We start from the raw sequence: 15,338 nt of genomic DNA on the forward strand, positions 1-15,338 counted from the left end.
CTCACTCACTCACTCACTCACTCACTCACACACACACACACACACACACACACACACACACACACACACATATAGAAAATAAGTATTTTATGCTCACCAGAGCTGTTTATTTAATCAAAGATACAGTAAAAACAATAATATTTTGGAATGTTATTACAATTTAAAATACTGTTTTCTATTTTAATATATTTTATATTTTATTCCTGTGATGGCAAAGCTGAATTTTCAGCATAATTACTCCAGTCTTCAGTGTCACATGATCCTTTAGAAATCATTCTAATATTCTGATTTGCTACTTAAACATTTACTGTTTATCATCCTAGTGTAGGAAACTAGGATTCTTTAATAAATAGAAAGTTCAAAAGATCAGCATTTATTTGAAATATAAATTTTATAAATGAATCACTATAAATGTCTTTACTGTCAATTTTGATCAATTTAATGCATTATTGCTGAATAGAAATAGCCAAACTTTTGAACAATCATCATAGTATTAATTAAATAAGGTATGTATGTATTAAATATTGCATTTAAAGTGTTGTATAAATGAATGTCTGTGTAAGTTTGTGAATTGGGGTTTTCCCACCATCATCAGGTCCAGTGTAGACATCTAGAGATGGACTGGTGTGCTAGCTTGTTTGTGTAGGAAAATGTTTCATAGGCGGACATTTTCATGTCTGGGCACTGGGGAAAGCAGGAGGGAAAGAGGCAAGGATTATAGTCATGACTCAACTCAGGAAATAATTACTGGATGGAAACATTCATTGCTGGAATCTGAAACCAGCGACTGGCTGAGTGTTGACCCCCAGTTGTCTGTTTTTCTATGTTCTACTTTTTTCACTTCACGTGCTTGATGATCATAAAACACACTCAAACAGACTACATCACTATGCTGCTGTGTTAGCTATTAGGTTTGTCTGTGTCATATGGAAAATTCTAAACTTCAATATGAAATGCCTTCTCTTTCTCTCCCTACAGCTCTGTATCCGAATCTGGAGGAGCTGGGAGACTATATGGGCCTCAGTCTGAACAGCGATGAGGTCCAGAGAAACCTTGCGCTGGTCCCGGTGGCTGACAATGTAAGTGATTGACACTGAACACACCTGTTTGTTTTTAGAGTTCAGTTCCTGTAAGTATCGCCACTCATAAAGAAATATTGAATATATGCAAACAATGACATTTCAGAGTCTCAAATGTTTCCCTAGCAGTGCTGTTACTCTTTCCTGGTTTAGTTTGTTCTACAGCCTGTTTTTCCATCTCTGCAACCTTTGCCTTGTACAATATTTTCTCTGTTAAAGCAGCCAAGAGAAATTGTGTAAGCTTTGAAAAAGAGGAGGTGGTTGTGTATCTGTGCTTTTGGGAGTTTTTTTTTCTCTGAATAGTTCAAACTGGCCATAGAGTGTCTTATTCTTTTCAACATCATTCCTGGAAGCAGAGCTCAGAATGACTCATACACCATTAGGCCTGTGATGGAGTAATGCTAATGTAGGCTGCTTTCAGAGAGCATCTTAAAAAGATACTCAGTGTTCATAGTACTGAACATTAGACCAGCCTCTCTCTTTTTGCATCTTTTTGTGTCAAGTATCCTCACAGCCCCATTAATAAGGCTCAAATACCCCTTAATCAACACAAAACCAGAAATCTATTTCTTTTCACTAATACTGGATATCATTTGGCATTATCATTAATATTGTTAAAGTTGCTTAATCTATACTGTGGGTGAAAAAACGATTCACCTTATAGCACATTCTATTATGAATATCTTGTTTTGTTTCATAAAAATAAACTGAAAAAAAAAAAACTTTTAGATTTAATTAGTAATAGATATTTAGTGAGTTATTTTATCACGGTAATTAATTACATTAATTAATTCACATTATTTATATTAGTTATATACATTATATATATTAGTTATATACATTACCATTCGAAAGTTTTAAGGCTGCATTTATTTGTAATAGAAATACTTTGCAATATTATAAATGTCTTTACTGTCACTTCTAATCAATTTAATGTGTTTTTGCTGAATAAAATATACTATTGTTAATGGTCATAATACATTATAACTAATTTGAATTTTACACCCTTCTTATCACTTCCTGTCACAGCTTCTACTGTCCTATCATAACAAAGGCATAAATGCAAATTTTGGGATTGACAACCGCATTTACTAACAGGTGTGTCTCAAAATGTCCCGTTCACACAGCAGCTTACAGTAGCATCTCGAATACTGTCTGTATGAACGTGCAACGGGAGTCAAGCCTGTATTCCTTACCAGTAACCATAGCAACAGTGACCAAAGTAATATCAAAGATGGCGACGTCCATAAAACTGAAAGTCTTATCACTTTCTGACATGACAAGAGTCCAATTAAGCCGCGAGTTCATCCGTCAGATCTTCATTAACTGACAGCAGCTTTTATATTTGGGTGGAGAGAGGAGCATTTGAGTCGCATGTAGAACACACAAACCTGTAACTGCATGTTAGCGTGTAGAACACGGGAGCGGCTCCGGTGGAGACTGGATCTAAAACTTTCACATGACACACAGCTCATTTCTCCGTCACTGTAAGTTACTGAAACCAGACATGAAAACACGCAGCACACGATAGACACGCATTTGTGCAGCAGAGCGGCTCTCTCGCACTATATGACGTGACAAACAACTAGTTGTCCAGTCCTGTTCCGTTCACACAGCACGTGTTTTCCGAGAATGCGGTTGTGAGTCCTGAAAATTTACGGTGTGAGTTCAGTTACAGAATGCGGTTGTCACGCCTGAAAATAACTATACTGTGTGTGAACTTAACCGCATTAAGGACTCAAATACAGGACTGACAACCGTATTCTGCTGCTGTGTGAACTGGCCTAAATCTTTCAGAGTACCCATTGGTTGGAAAGTACTGCATTAGAATATTTGCATTGGCCAGAGTTAACTTTTCATGTTGTATAATATGTGAACAATACAGTCACGCGTATGAGAATGAATAAACATTTCTCTTGCCTGGCAGCAAGTGGCAGTGCCAAGTTGTGTGGGTGGCATGGTGCGGCCTGTGACTGGTGCTGACATGGGAATCAGGAGGGCAGAGATTCGCCCAGGTCTTCGGGAGGTCATCATCTGCAAAGACCAGGAAGGAAAGGTCGGACTCCGACTCCGAGATATCGATAATGTGAGTAAAGCTCTTTGTATTAAACACTTCCTCAGAGTCAGGATTGGTGTCGTGTTTCATTGTTTTGAGTGTGTAATTGGTATGTAGGTTAATTGGTCATTTGTTTTAGGGCAGCACACCCTCATTCTCAGCATGTGTCATTGTTATCATCAGCAGCAGGTGATGTTTAGTTGAGGTGTCATTATCATTCATGTATGTCATTTCCTCTTTCTGTAGGGAGTGTTTGTCCAGCTGGTGCAGGCAAACTCTCCAGCAGCGTTGGGTGGCCTGCGTTTTGGAGATCAGATTCTGCAGATCAATGGGCAGAATGTTGCTGGCTGGAGCTCAGATAAGGCTCACAAAGCTCTGAAGGCAGCAGCTGAACAGCGCATCGACCTCATTGTCCGTGACAGGTCAGTCATTTCTATCTGTACAGTATATAAACATAGACACTACTGTTCAAAGGCTTGGGGTTGGTACGATTTTTTTTTTGTCTCATGCTTGCCTAGTTTAAAATACAGTAATATTGTGAAATATAATTACAATTTATATGAACCATTTTCTTTTTGAAAATATAAAAAAATATATAATTTATTCCTGTAATGCAAAGCTGAATTTTCAGCATCATTACTCCAGTCTTCAGTGTCACATGATCCTTCAGAAATCATTCAAATAAGCTGATTTGCTGCTCCAGAAACCTTTCTTATTGTTACCAGTGTTGAAAACAGTTGTGTTCCTTACTATTTTTTTTAATCCATGACAGATTTTTTTTCCAGGATACTTTAAGGAATATAAAGTTGAGAATAATTTGAAATTAGCGTTTATTTTAAATTAAATGATTTTGTTACAATGTCACTTTTACTGTCACTTTTGATCAATTGGTTCCTTGCTGATAATAATAACAATAAAACAGTAAAGTACTTATAATAATGCAAATAATAATATTAAACCCACATAATAATACAAAATATTCTGAATATTGTCTTGACAAATTGGACAGAATCAGTATGACAAGTGTATAACAATATTTGTGTTGATCTTTGCTCCCTCCTGGTGGTTATTTGTTATAATTGTAGCATTTGTTGAGTTCAGTGTGAAACATAAACTTCCTGCTTTAGATCCAAGTTAAGCTGTATCAACAACATTTGTGGCAGTTACCACAGAAAAAACAAAAAACAAAAAAAAACTAAATTCAGTTACCGTAAGGCACTTACAAGCAGCAAGTATTTAAATGCTGTTTTAATAGTATAGCCACAGGACATTATTGGCACGGGACATGAATTACTTAATGACACTACTGTCTGCATTAAAGTTACATGCATCTTGATCACACAAAAATGGGGGTCAAGTCAAAATAGTTTTCTGTGGTAATCATTAACATAATTGCACAGATGATGCCAATAAGGATAATATCATATGTATATATTTTGTGTTCCAGACCATTCCAGCGCACAGTCACCATGCATAAGGACAGCTCTGGCCATGTGGGCTTCATCTTCAAATCCGGACGCATCACATCTCTAGTGAAGGATGGTTCTGCTGCCCGCAACGGCCTGCTCACCGATCACTTCATCTGTGAGATCAACGGCCAGAACGTCATTGGACTCAAGGTGAGAGTGGTCATGGTAGTGTTTTCCGGATATGTCTTTTAAAACTGCTGTCAAAGACACAAGACCATAAATAAAATTCTGAGATTTGTAGTGTAAAATATTTTGTTTTCTGTCTACAGGACACTCAGATTAAGGACATCCTGACCACATCTCCCACTGCCATGACCATCACCTTCATGCCTAAGTTCATCTACGAGCACATGATTAAGAAGTGAGATCCAGCTTTGGTTTTACACTCATAAGTAATTTAATAATCATAGTACAGTTAGCTGTTACCAAAAAAAAAAAAAAATTTTTTATAATGTGGCAAACCAATTATAATATGGCAATAATGCATTAACTCAGTAAAGCCTAAAAAAAAAAAAAAGTCAAAATTCTGATCTAAATCTAATAATAATAGCAAAATCTAAAAAACAAACATTTTTTTATTTATTGAGTATCATATTTGATACAGGCTTTTCATATAGTATAATATAGAAGAATATGGAGCTCACACTTGATCTTAGTTTTATTCAGAGGCTCAAATTGAGCAAAAAATGCAATTTTGTGCAGATGCTGATATTTCTATAGCCAAAAAGAAACATGAAATTCTAGTAGCTTGTAATGTAAAGCAATGAGATCTTCATAACAGTATAGCAGACTACTTTCATAAAATGCATATAAATATCAGTTGTCACTCTATATTTCCCAATAATGTCTTGGTAACATGATATATAAATGCTTAGTTTTATAATCAGAGCTCTGTAGTTCTTATTATGGGGGAAAACATAATGCAGTGCAAAACAATAATGACTGAGAGATGTACAAATAAACAATCCTGAAAAGCCGGATGCATCAAATGTTGATACATTTTAACTCTTCTAAAAGAAAATGATGTAAGGATAATCAAGTTACCTTAAGTTGCTTCAGTCCAGTAAGTGTTGAAATCTTGAAATATTACTAACAGTATAAAAGTTATTCTTGTTTACTGTGTGAAAATCAGTAAAGATTTCACTTCAAAAACACACATGTACCATCATATTGAAGGCGTTTCATATTGTACATGTTTTAGAATGATACTAAAAGCTTGTAAAAAAAAAAAAGAAAAAGAAAAGAAAAAAGTATAAATTATCAATCACATGACAGTTGATGCTAGTAGATTGTTTATAACAGAAATGTGAAATTTGCATACCAGATATGATACAGTAGCTATGCTTTATGAGGTTAGAATAATTTTATTAGCATTGATTATATTATATCATATTATATTATAACCAACCAGTTTACAAAGCATTAGGAAAATCATAAATATTCCAAAATCTGTGTAAATAAATGACTTCTGGCAGTGTGACATGAACAAAACAGACATCAATAATCAAAAGTCTGTCAAAATGAATTGTCGTCATCTGCTCATGACAGCCCTAATCTGTATGTTCCAGGATGTCAAGCGGCCTGCTGAAGTCATCAATGGATCACTCTGTGCCTGAGGTCTGAACACAGAAGACCACGCACACCCCCTTTTCCACAATGCCTACAATCTCTAGCCTTCCCATTGGAGCCATCCACCACATGGGTCGTCTATCACTGATTGGATAAACCTCCTCAATCACATTCATTTATAACATGTAAAAACTGCCTTTTTCTATTTCACTTGTTGGCTGTTATCGTTTTGCCATCTAGTTCTTGATTCTGTTCTACATGCCATTATTGCCATTGTGTAATTGTTGTCATATTACGTTATATAATAATAATCCATTGTCATTACTGAGTATTATTATCTGATTGTTTTATTTTTGCTGGGGGGCAAGGGGTTAAAAACTGAACCTGAGCTTCCATTTTGAAAAGCATTAGCTTCAACACTCCTATCTTTTCAGTTCCTCCCACTATGCACAAACACTTTTTATTTTTGGAACATCTATATGCCAACAGCTGTACTCTGCCAGAAGGAATTCTTGGCCAGAATTTGTAATGCAACAAATCATTTCTTATTGATTTTGAACATGTTTTTAGGTGTTTAATCTTTGATAATATTCTCTGTCATTAGCCTGTAAATGTTAGCGTCTCTAAAAATGTATATACGAATGTAACCTCAAGACTGAAATTATTACAAAAATAAATAATCATCCTGGTGATACCAATGGAATACACTGCCAATACTGATCTCTCAAAACATCTAAATGCTCCACTTCAAAAAGTTTTTGAGATGCTCTACACATTTTCAGATGGTTAGAAACAAGATTTGAAACAAAGGATTAAAAAAAACTTCAAAAGTAGCGAGAAGGCTTTGTTCACCATGCTTTTTAATATAGATCCTTTTACAGAACAATGAGGGTCAATAGCGATGTGTTGCAGTGATGTCTGTACACACTAATATTACCATTAAAATATTATTCTACACAAAAATATTGAGACACTATGAAACATTACCAGACTTACAAGTGCTGATACAGGTAGACAATACAGAGACAAACTGAAGTGTGAGATGAAGGCGTAAACATGTCAATAGAATAATCATAAAAAAAAACTAACAAAGGTACCTCTGTGAGATCTAATCTTCTAGGCACAGTCATATAATCCTGCTTACCAGAGACTAAACTGCTGATGTAAGTGTCAGTTTGCCACCAATTTTACATTTCAGTATTCACTCTGAAAGAAAAAAGCATGGCTTATGGCTTTTTTCTTGTTGGAGGCTGTTTCCATTTAAACAATTTAAAGAATATATGAGGTACTAATGTCTTCAAACCATGGTTGAAGGTGATATACATTAGTAAAGAAACGAATTATTCATTGCCAGCTTACCCTAAAAAGTATTTGTCAGAGAGTAATGATTCAATAAGACAAGACACAAGACATTTTGTGGTTACAAAAGTACATTCTAAACAAATATTGTGCCAGTTGACATTGACATCAAACTTGGAAATGTTTATTCTTAATCATCCCCAAAAATGCTATAAAAACTAGGGATATGGAGAAAAACTGTCACTTGGCTACAATGCAGTCTTTCACAACAGCCTGTTAAATTCAGCCTCATTAACTAAAGCCTGTTAAATTCAGCCTCATTAACTTCAGAGCCTGTTAACTTCAGAAAATAATGAAAGGTTTTATTAGTAAAACTAACAATAAGTAAAGTATTAAGATCTGTAGACTTCCTAATGGTGGATCGGAAGCTTTAAAGCAAATAATCTGATTATTAATTACCATTCAAATGCAGAAAGAAAAATTAACTGATACTGCAACACATGAATTCTCACATTAAATTGCACACTCATACAGAGTGAAAAAAACTGTGATATGACAAAATAGAAATATTACTTAAATTTACCAGCATATAGGGCCAATATACACCTCTACTTGTAATATGGCTTCAAAAAATTCAAGAAAATCTTATCAAGGCCTTACGTGTCATTTCAACAGGTATACAAAGCTTTATATCAGCACAAAACATTTACCTGGCCAAATAAATAATGCAATAGTTATTTACGTACATTTCATTGACAGACAGTAGCGGTTTGGAGGAAACCTATTCTTGGGGTAACAACTGATTACAGTCTCATAATCTCTCATCTTCAGATAAAGACAAAACTATCTGAATGCCACACATTCATAGTTTCAACAAACGAGTCAAACTAACAAAAAAAAAAAATCAGGAACATATATGCCTTCATTTCTTTAAATCTGCTGTAAGGTTATTCAGTAAGTGCTTAGTTGGAATGAGGTGAAAAAGTGCAGGGACTAGACTATAAATTAATGACATATATGCACACTTGCCACCACAAAGCACAAATTAAGATTGTCAGGCAGTTAAAAAGAATAAATATCAAGCGCTAAAAAACCTTACAGACGCCACATCAAATATGCACAACAGAAAGCAGTAAATAATTTAAATGAGAACTTTGCAAATAGACAACAAATAAGGCCTATATTACCATACATATACTGTACACAACATCAGAGGGAGGAGGTAGACAGAAAGGCAGCGGCTATTCATGATTTGGAGGGACAGAAGATAAGACAATATGTGAGACACAAATAACTACAATTAGTGATCAACTGGTTGATTATCTGGTACACTGTTGACTGGCAAATCAATCCAGCTGTCACATATACACAACACAAACTATAAATATTCATGTGAATTTATGAAACTGATGATTCTTTGAAATGGTGGTGTCGGTGAAATCTAACCCTGAATCACAAATCCACATGTATGCATTGGCCTTTGGACAGACAGAAACTCACAATCAAGTATACTTCAAGTAATTGCTTATAAAGTGAATTATAGTGCAATTGACATGTCATTAAATGTCACCCTTCTCCTACGTGTCAGTCAAATAAATGGTCAACATGAACATCAGGGGACATGTAGTCATGGCCAAATGTTTGGAAAAAGCTGAAAGCAGAGAATTTTAAAATAAAATTTGTTTCTGCATGCAGTAAATGTTTAATTTACTTTCACTGTTTTAAAATTTACACCTAGATAGTTAATCAATTTGTATAATCTTTTATTTTTTTTAACCAAGTAACTCAAAAAATACTTTTCGTTTTTGCGGTCTTTGATATTTTTTGTAGAATTATATTACGTAGTATTTCAGAAATAACATATTAGCTACTTTAATAATGTATTAGTATTAGTGCTAATAATATTAGCATTGCAACAACTTGTTTAGCAGAGTGTAATGCTAAATTAAGTTAAGATGTTTCATTATTTAACATTGTTTTTAGCGGTCCCAACTCTCATGCCGGCTGTTGCCAGTTTGAGCCCCGCATGTAGCAGGTCAAGCACAACCGGTTGAAGTTACATAACCTAGTCTAACAGTGAACATGAAAATTAGACCTATTGTTAAAGATTTGGATAAATGTTTTTTGATGGTCACACAGTGAAACAAAATCATAAAATTCATCTGATGAAAAAGCTCCCATGACCTATTAAAGTAATTTAACCCAGACCATTGTCTAAACACGGAATCCTTCTTACTGTTAATATTATTATTTAAAATACATTACCCTTTTCCTAAACACACAATTTAGCATTCAACTATACAGAACATTTCTTAAGCATCAAACTTCCCCACTTAATTGAGCATCAAATAAAGAATACATTGTCTAAAAGACTCCAGATGGACTATGTATCATTTTGTGACCGCATTTATCTACGACACTAGTGGTATATGCAAAGCATATAAATAGCTCTGCAGGTGCTTGCTTTGCTCCTTAAGGGGAAAAGATGACTTCTGCTCTTATGCCACACAGGCACAAGTAATGGGACGGCTAACTACTGCACTCACAGCTACAACAATGATGGCCATTAGTAATCCAGGTACTGCACTGATCAATCAATACACACACATACAACACACACCCTCTGCAGTGACAGTAGGAGGGACGCACAAAAGGACAGTTTCTTCCCATCACTTATTATGTCTCTTCACTCTAAATAAGGGTAATACAATCATATTAAAGGGGATATTTTAGTGTCACTCACAAAGCTGAGTTAATGTCATTGTGTCAGTCCATCATTCAAAACACTTCATCCCTCCTCTTTACTCAGGGTAGTAGTTGTGGAAAAAGGTGAAAGCTCGCTTGATGTCCTGAACTTCATGAGCATCTTATTTGTTGGTTCAAATACATGCTAGTGATCCCCCTTCCTCATTCTTATCTTGTCTTGGATATATACCATAGAGAACCACAGCATTAAGGTACTGTGCTCAGACACTATCCTTCCACTAGTTGCCTCAATTCATTTTACATGTGTTAACCATTCCCTAATTGCACATCTTACAGAACAACAGTGATATCACTGGCTTCAGCACTTCCCCTGAGAGAAGAGCTGGTCTCATATACTCATTCCCCCTGGACCACCTCCTCCTGTGGGGTAGTGCCGAAGGCCTCCTCCTCTACGCAGAGAATGAAGAGCCACGGTGCAGCAACCCCGCAATAGAGAACCAATATGGTATATTGGCTGACCAACACGGTGTGGACCCCGACAGAGCCACGCCACTGTGGGGACCACTGGCACAACCACCGCAAGCAGATCCACTAGGAAGTGCCGGCTCCAGTAGTTCTTTGCTGGTAAACCACAGCCAGACGACTTGGACTCTGTGTTCATAGCACTCTCGCCATCCACGTCTTCATCGTCTGCAACTATATTTATGACATGATCCCCTTCAACCCCAGCCTCTGTTAGTCCACTACGAGGCTGAGTGGTCTGTGGAAGGGGCTCCAATTCTGTCTCAACCAATGGCTGCACGGAGCAAGGGGAGGTGCCAGGGTTTGGCAAAGGGTCTGTTACAGGTTGAGGTTGAACAGAGTTGGTTACTTGGGATCCAATGGTCTCTGTGGTCAAAGCTGTTGTGGTGATTGGTAAGACTGTAAGGGGCTCTGAAACAGTTGTCTCCTTAACAGAGGACTCCATGGGGATCAACGCTAAAGTCGCAGGTCCTTTTGAAACAGATGCAGCTGATGCCCAAGGCTCTATTGCAACAGCTGGTGCAGACTCAGTGGAAAAGTCTGTGATGACAGAAGTTGTGGCAACTGTTGCCGTAATGGCTGATTCTGTGGCTACGGACTCCAGATCATCTTTCTCGTCAGACATCCAGGTAGAGGTTGGACTGCAGGCCTTAGAGCGGAAGGTGCGCTCAGCAATAGTGTCTAGATCAGAGTTAAAGGATGTACTGGGACCATGGGCAGGGGCCGAAGCAGGGGCATGATCATAGTCAGTTTGAATGCCTTGCTCACGCAGGTGATGCAGGTATAGGTGATGATGCGACAGACATGGATGACTTACACTAACAGTGGTCCCCGTCCCGATCCCACTGCAGCGGAGAGGCACAACTCTAGGCTCGCTGTTGCACAGTGCATCGTAGGTGGAGGAGTGTGGCAGGCGGGAGTACGCATTGAGCAGCGAGGCTGTCTCTTGAGACAGAAACGCAGCCTCCAGGAGCAGATCTGCCTTGCTTGCTCCTCTTCCACTGTCTCCACAGCAAACAAACCCGCTGTCCTGCGTGCCCTCGCCTGACAAACATGGAATATCACACCCATTTTCATTACCACCACATTCCTGGCCAGTCTGGTCACTTAGCTTGGTGTACGTAGAGCTGCAGGTAAGCGAGCGAGCTGGGGAGCCTTCGGAAGACCCCACCAGGCCCTCGCTGACCTCCAGCCCTGCCCCCACCACCCCTCCACCTGCCAGGGTTTCTCCTGTTTTGGTGGGCCCGATCGGTGCCAGCTCCATGCTCTGCAATAAAGACTCCAGCTTGTGGTTCTGGAGATTTTTGTCTTGGAAGCACTTTTGCACTCCAGTGTCGGTGTCTCCCAGACTGAATCTGACAACATCGACAACTTGCTTAAGCTGCTGGATCTCCCCGCGAGCCTCCTTTAGAGCCAGCTGGGCCTCCACGCGGTGGCATTCTTCTTCAATCCAGTCCTCTTGCATACGAGACAGCTGAGTACGCAACTCATCAATCTCAGTGTCCCTATGGAAAGAGAGGAAACAAGACAGAGGACAGAGAAACCAAGCACGTCAAAATAGAAAAGCAAGGACCGTCCAAAAAAACTAAAACTACTGTGTCAAATGTTTTTGCTTTTAAAATACTTTGTCCTATCCCAGTATAATGTAATTTGCCAACTCTATGTCAGTGACTGATAGTTTACATTCCATTACGTTTCAACATCGGTCTGTTGGAGCTGCCCAACATAGCAACACACTGGCCTAAACAATTGTGTGTCTTTGGGGAAGGACTATCTGTTTGTCTGGCCAGTGGGAGAAGGGGAGTGTGCATAGGAAACCTATTTGAAAAGAACAAGGAGTCAGTGTTTTTCTGGTTAGCATGGTGTAGTTAGCCAAAAAGCAACTTTATCCACTGAACACCATTCAGTGTTTGCAACTGCATGTTCTTGTGGCTCCACCAGCCAATCAGCATTGTCTTTATGTAATTTTTCTGAAGCTCTACAATAATTAGTTACATGGCATTTAAGGCTCAGGTAATTAACTATTAATTAAGTAGTGTGCCCAAAACTGAGCACAATAAGCAAACATGTACCAGGCGAACTATTGCCATTGTGATAAATGGAAATGCTGACCAATAACTCTCTTCAGAGAATTACAAAAAGCTGCTTTAAGAACACATTAACACTTCATTGCCATTGGAAAAATGGAGTCTGCCTTTAAAATAAACAGTTTAGAAAAATAATAAATATTTAGATTAGAGTCCTTCGAATATAGAGAAATAAATGACAAATTACACAGTCTAAATGCTAACATTTAGTGGTTTGCAACTTAATAGGTAAATCTGTATTTGTAATTGTTACATGGTCTGGAAATCATCAACCAAGTGCAAATGTGTGTAACAATTTTAAATAAAGGAATCACTTTAATTAACCGCTGCTCAAAGCAGCTGCTTAAAGATAAAACTAATTTCTTCAAAGACTGATGTGATAATTAGTGCATGGGCCCTCATACTATGAATGATGCATGCCTCACCTGTCCTGCAGCCTTTCGATGGTTTCTTTGAGCCGTGCTCTGAGGTGTCTGATACACACCTCTTTCTGTTGCAGTGGGGTAAGGTATTGCTCAGGTGGAGGGGGCCGGATACCATGGTTATCATTGCAGGAGGTGTATTTTATGTGATGCCTGATATGGATGAGAAAAGTGGTATATAGAACAAACAATACCATATATAAACAAACGAGAAAGAAGAGAAAGGAGCAATGCATCATTGGTCTGTGGGTGAGTCGTGTCTCACCTATGGGTCGGGCTTCCATCGCTGCCCTTGCATGACCCTGAATTGCTACTGCTGCTGAGAGAAGCATTTCCATAGGGATCACGGTTACTGACAGGTGCTGGACTCCGCCTGTATCATAACAGAATCACAATTTCAGTGTCACCTTCAAGGCCACTTAAGAGGACACAGGACGAGGTATAAACAGAATGCACAAACACACACTTACATGAACAAACAAAAAGCACAATTCCATGAAACACAAAACCAAAAATGACTAACATGCCTCTATACATACAGTCAACTAGTCATCCAGGGAGAGAGAACACCTTCTATGGATGTAAAGAATAAAAAGACACCCAGCTCACATAAAACTGCAAGCACAAATACAAACAGTTGTATTATGTGCTGAGAATGACAAATCATGATAAATATCCATCATGAATCAATAATGAGAAACAAACTGGCAGCTGAACAAGCAGAAATTGACAGCAGTGCCGTCTAATGAGGGCTCACTTTGCACACCACAGACATGAAATCATCTTCAAATGTGACACATATGCAATTCGAGCTTTAAACCCCCAGTAAATTTAAAAGGTTGGATTTTATAGGGACATCGTGCTTTGGTTGAAGAGTTTGAATCCATGCTGACACAATGCCACACGGAGAACAAAGAAAAGTAAAGAAAAGAAGAGAAAAAAGAAGAACAAGACAGAAGGGATGATGGAGCGCTGACCGACAGTGGTGTTCCGGGGACTTTGGTGTCAGAAATCCTCTGCTCTGTCTCATAGAGACCATAATGCCTGACTCCATGGGTGTGTAGTCTAGCTCTATAAACCTGCAATAGTCAAAACTGACCCACAAACAAAAAGGAATCATTATACAGGATAGCACACACCTCAAGTTCACCTTAACCTGTATTGTATAGAAACTCAAATGAATGTTTCTGTGGACATTTTCTTGTAAACTGTGATAATAAATATGAGATGAATTCAGGTAGAAGCTGAAAAAGAAATCATCTGCCACTTTTACCGACTGTGTTGTAAGCTTTCCATTATTCTCTATTTTTATCCATATTTTTTTTTCCCAATTTCCGAAAAATTATGTATACATCTCTCCTTGAAATTCCAGGTGCTGATTTGGTCTTTTTGATACATCTGTTTTTAACATTTGAAATTATTCAAATCATTCTAAAGTCCATTTAAAACATCCAATTGAAATTAACATAAGAAGCTTGTTTATTACAACCATTAAACTCTGTACACAAGGTTGCAGATCTGACAGATTATTTGACAGATTGTCTGACTAATTAATTAAGTCAGCAGTCAGGGGAGGATAGAGAGAAAGATAAATAGTAGCTTCTTATTAATTCTGGTTGTCAGAAACATTAGCAGAGGGCTGGGTAGGATCAAAGCCAATTTGCCACACTTAAAAGAATAAAAGACATGCTGGACATATTGTACAAATGCATACTAGATTACTTTTGACAGTTTCCTTCATCCTTATCGGCATTACATGTCTACTTTATATAAACGAAAAATATTCTTACTAACTGTTTTCAAGACCTTCTAAACATGCAGTTTCATTCGGTATGCTGACCTCACATAGCATACCATATTCATAAAACTGAGGCAAAATAGGAGCAATGGATCATGGGGTAGCTTAGAGCATAATGACTCTTAATCTCCTTCCAATTCTCTTTTGGAAAAATGTAAAATTAAACCCAGGGTTAGCTGCGGTGAATGAAAGCACTTCTTTTAGGTGGTGCAGAATGCAGTTTTTTTCAATTTCAATTTTGTGAGTGAGTTTTGAGTAATTATCAGTATCAGCATTAACCACTGAAAGCCTCATATTGGTCAACCACCGAAGTTGAAGTATTAAAATTACT

At 37.7% G+C, this 15,338-nt stretch overlaps 2 protein-coding genes across 7 annotated transcripts in view; one reads left to right on the plus strand and one right to left on the minus strand.

Moving 5' to 3' along the window:
* LOC107657068 (syntenin-1-like) overlaps positions 1-6,876 on the plus strand; it is a 22,931-nt gene extending 16,055 nt beyond the window's left edge. Inside the window, exons 4-9 of the mRNA XM_016445083.1 lie at positions 979-1,079; positions 3,007-3,165; positions 3,382-3,557; positions 4,583-4,754; positions 4,874-4,965; positions 6,173-6,876. Coding sequence (XP_016300569.1) covers positions 979-1,079; positions 3,007-3,165; positions 3,382-3,557; positions 4,583-4,754; positions 4,874-4,965; positions 6,173-6,227 — 755 coding nt within the window. The 3' untranslated portion in view covers positions 6,228-6,876. The remainder of the gene's footprint in view (positions 1-978; positions 1,080-3,006; positions 3,166-3,381; positions 3,558-4,582; positions 4,755-4,873; positions 4,966-6,172) is intronic.
* Positions 6,877-10,278: 3,402 nt separating this feature from the next.
* Positions 10,279-15,338, minus strand: part of LOC107657067 (syntaphilin-like) — a 16,229-nt gene continuing 11,169 nt past the window's right edge. For 4 of the 6 annotated variants that reach the window (XM_016445078.1, XM_016445079.1, XM_016445080.1 and 1 more), the window contains 4 exons: positions 14,187-14,303; positions 13,475-13,582; positions 13,213-13,362; positions 10,279-12,205 (listed from right to left, as the gene is read on the minus strand). In XM_016445078.1, the coding sequence (XP_016300564.1) occupies positions 10,567-12,205; positions 13,213-13,362; positions 13,475-13,582; positions 14,187-14,303 (2,014 nt within the window). In that variant the 3' untranslated portion in view covers positions 10,279-10,566. The remainder of the gene's footprint in view (positions 12,206-13,212; positions 13,363-13,474; positions 13,583-14,186; positions 14,304-15,338) is intronic. The other 2 variants (XM_016445082.1, XM_016445081.1) reach the window with 1 other exon arrangement.

This window comes from Sinocyclocheilus anshuiensis, unplaced genomic scaffold (assembly GCF_001515605.1).
Source record: "Sinocyclocheilus anshuiensis isolate Anshui unplaced genomic scaffold, SAMN03320099.WGS_v1.1 scaffold1453, whole genome shotgun sequence".
NCBI lineage: Eukaryota > Metazoa > Chordata > Actinopteri > Cypriniformes > Cyprinidae > Sinocyclocheilus > Sinocyclocheilus anshuiensis.